The sequence below is a fragment of the Agrilus planipennis genome, unplaced genomic scaffold (assembly GCF_000699045.2).
Source record: "Agrilus planipennis isolate EAB-ADULT unplaced genomic scaffold, Apla_2.0 scaffold70, whole genome shotgun sequence".
NCBI classification, from domain to species: domain Eukaryota; kingdom Metazoa; phylum Arthropoda; class Insecta; order Coleoptera; family Buprestidae; genus Agrilus; species Agrilus planipennis.
Window position 1 is genome coordinate 1,215,723 of NW_020442458.1, and position 2,963 is coordinate 1,218,685.

Genomic DNA, 2,963 nt, shown 5'->3' on the forward strand with positions numbered 1-2,963 from the left:
ATATTAAGATTTAAATATAAAAAGTTAAATTTGCCAAGTGACAAAGATTTATTGTTTAAACCTCCTAAACGTTTCATTAGTACGTTATTGTACAAATTTCGCTCGTAAAAGCGAATAAAGTATGAGCAAAATACAATTATATTTGCGATTTTTCTTACATATTATCAATAGATAGTTTTCGTGAATTCGTTACCACTGAGTGTAACTTTCTTGAAAAGTTTTGGAAAGTGAAGTGCGACCTGAACGTGTCCTTCGCCATTTGACCAATGAAATGTTGAACTATCGGTTTGGTTGCGAGCTTGTACATTGCCGCGGCAAATTTCTCTGGCAACGGATCGACCAAAATTCCAGAAATTCTGTGGGTCACAATTTCACTAGGAAAGCCACTATTGACTGCGATTACGGGTTTGCCTAAACTCATAGCTGCTAGTAGAGGTCCGGGATAGAGATCGTTTTTCACAGGATGTACAACTGCCACGCAGTTTTCTATCAGGGTTTTCTTATGCAAAGTGGGTAGTTGACGCAGAAACGTGACCTGAGCTCCGTAAGATTTTTCCGAGGTGACCTCAACCAATTCTTGATAGTACTGAAGTTGCTCGTTAGATTTTTCACTGCAATGCCCTGCTATTATCATATGAATATCTTCTTTGATAGGGTCTTCTAACATTCTGAGTAAATATTCTAAGGAATCGAGAGCCAATTTAAAGTTCGATCTCTTTCGGTAGTCTCCAAATACGACAAACATGATTGCATTTCTTGGCAAGTCGGGAATAATGCGAGAAAGGTTGGCTGAAGGCTCATTCCACAGTCCCACGTCGACGCAGGGGCATAAAATCCTTAGTTGCTTTTTACAGTTTGGATATAAATGCCGAAAAACTTGAGCTAAACAGCTCGTTTGGACAATTATTTCCGTCGCATGATTCAATGCATTCGCTACTTCGTAACGCGGATTCAGATGCCTGTATTCGGAAATGTCCAGCGCTTGAATCATCGGAAAATGTTGGATGAAGATAGTCCTGTACTTGCTTAATACTTTAAGAAATGTAAGCCCTAGTGGATGAACGTCTAGAATGATGACTTTCGGTTTCGGAGCAGGAGGAACAAAGATCATTCTCATAACCAACCAGAGTGATTTTAGAAAAACCATCGTTCTTCTAAACATTCCCAGGATGCTATCCGGTATCCACCAGCCGGAGTGAAGTACCGGGAGACATCCCCTGATAGGCTAAAACGGGGTATCACTCAAAAATCTCTAGTGGAATCATTACGAACACTTACATCTATTTCCTCGAAGCATTCAAGATTGTCCAGTTTAGTAGTAAAAAAAGTCACCCTGTGCCCAAAGTTTTTTAGGGCTAAGGCCATGTCAATCATGTACCGATCTTCGGACTTGATCCCCAATTTGTGTCGTAAAAACACGACTGGGAAGCTATCATTTTGAGTAAGGTTGCTTTCGGAATCTGTTTCTTCGGACATTTGATTGTTTATTCAAGACAATAATTTCTTAGCACATATTCACCTCAAAATAATGCGAGTAACAGCTTAGTTTGATTTAATTAATTTTTTTTTACGACTTGACGTATATATTTCGTGTAATTATTTGACAAGGACATAACGTTTTTGTCATTTAATTAACAGGGAATTTTATTAATTAAAACGTCACTTATGTCAAACGACAGAACAAATCCAAACTGATGTTTAAATAATGTTGTCATGATTTTAATTATAACAAATTTGTTTTGTATAAAATACAAATAGCAGTTATAAAACTAAATTAATGAAAAATAAAAGTGGCTTTAATAAAAGCCAATCAATTCTAATACCTACACGAATGAATTTGGTATACAGTCTCATATAAATTAAACCTTGAACGTGAACGAAGTATAGATAATTTTTTGGTAAATAAATTAATTACNGTATGATTTGTACTTCAGAATATACAGATATAACATGTAGAATCTTATCATTGGATCTGTAATTTGTCGGATAACAAAAGGTACTCTTTTGTAAAAAAAAAACCCAGACTATAGGGGGTCTTAGGCAGTACTCTATAATTCTACAAACTCTATAATTCGACACTGCCCTGCAAAACGTTTTTCAGATTACCGGGGGTCCGCTGTAATTAGAAACTGGGAGGGTTACGAAAAAATGTTGGAATAGGATTTCCCAAAGATTAAGCGCCATGCAACAGCAACAAAAGTTCTTTCCTTTCTCCTTTCCCGTTTTCTTACAAGTGAACTTTTTCTTTCCCCTCCTCGTCCCATCTCAGGCGTTCCTAATAAAGGCAATAAGGGAGTTCAAAGATTTTTATTAAACCATTTTCATTTTCTCGTCAATTTTTGTATTTAAAAATTAAAGTTCCATAAACTCTCTTAAATCTTTTCATGGAAGATTCATAAAATTCGAAAATATGATTTCTAATAAACTGAATTTTATGACGTAATTGTTGATCTCAAAGAAAATTTATTTATATTTTCTTATTTATCATCCCAAAATAAGCATTAACATATATTTAAAAAAAAGCCTGGCCGCTAAAACAAAGCCTTAACCTCCATTCGAAACTATTAAATAGACAGAAATGAATGCTTGTGCATATTTTAGTAAAAAACAATTAATTCAAATGTATCGACCAAAGAAAATGGCAGTAAAAGTTGTTTACATGTTGTTCTACGAGATTAGCAATATTTTAACATCAAAGAATCCAGATAGCAACGTCAAATTATTTGTGTAAAATGACAAAAAATATCTGTCAATTTGTGGAATAGTTTTTTGAAAGGGCAATTTATGGATTTTCAAACTTTTTTCAGAAATTTGTTCGAAAATATTAAACCGAGTGCTTAAATTTTATTGCTTAGTAAACTAACAAATAATAATCATGAGTGCAGAATATTTTACTATTGAAGAAATACGAGATCCATCGAAATATTACGAGGGTAAGAAACACATTATATTTTCATAGTTTT

General features: G+C 34.3%; 2 protein-coding genes across 3 annotated transcripts in view; one reads left to right on the forward strand and one right to left on the reverse strand.

Annotated features, from left to right (window-relative positions):
* Positions 1–1,640, reverse strand: part of LOC108740606 (alpha-1,3/1,6-mannosyltransferase ALG2-like) — a 10,633-nt gene extending 8,993 nt beyond the window's left edge. The window contains exons 1-2 of one of the 2 annotated variants that reach the window (XM_018474978.1): positions 1,279–1,640; positions 59–1,225 (exon numbers count right to left, since the gene is read on the reverse strand). In XM_018474978.1, coding sequence (XP_018330480.1) covers positions 155–1,225; positions 1,279–1,476 — 1,269 coding nt within the window. In that variant the 5' untranslated portion in view covers positions 1,477–1,640 and the 3' untranslated portion in view covers positions 59–154. Of the gene's footprint in view, positions 1–58; positions 1,226–1,278 lie in introns of those variants that run through there. The other variant, XM_025980612.1, reaches the window with a different exon arrangement.
* LOC108740605 overlaps positions 1–2,963 on the forward strand; it is a 38,017-nt gene that overhangs the window by 14,002 nt on the left and 21,052 nt on the right. The gene's annotated exons all lie outside the window — the stretch shown is intronic.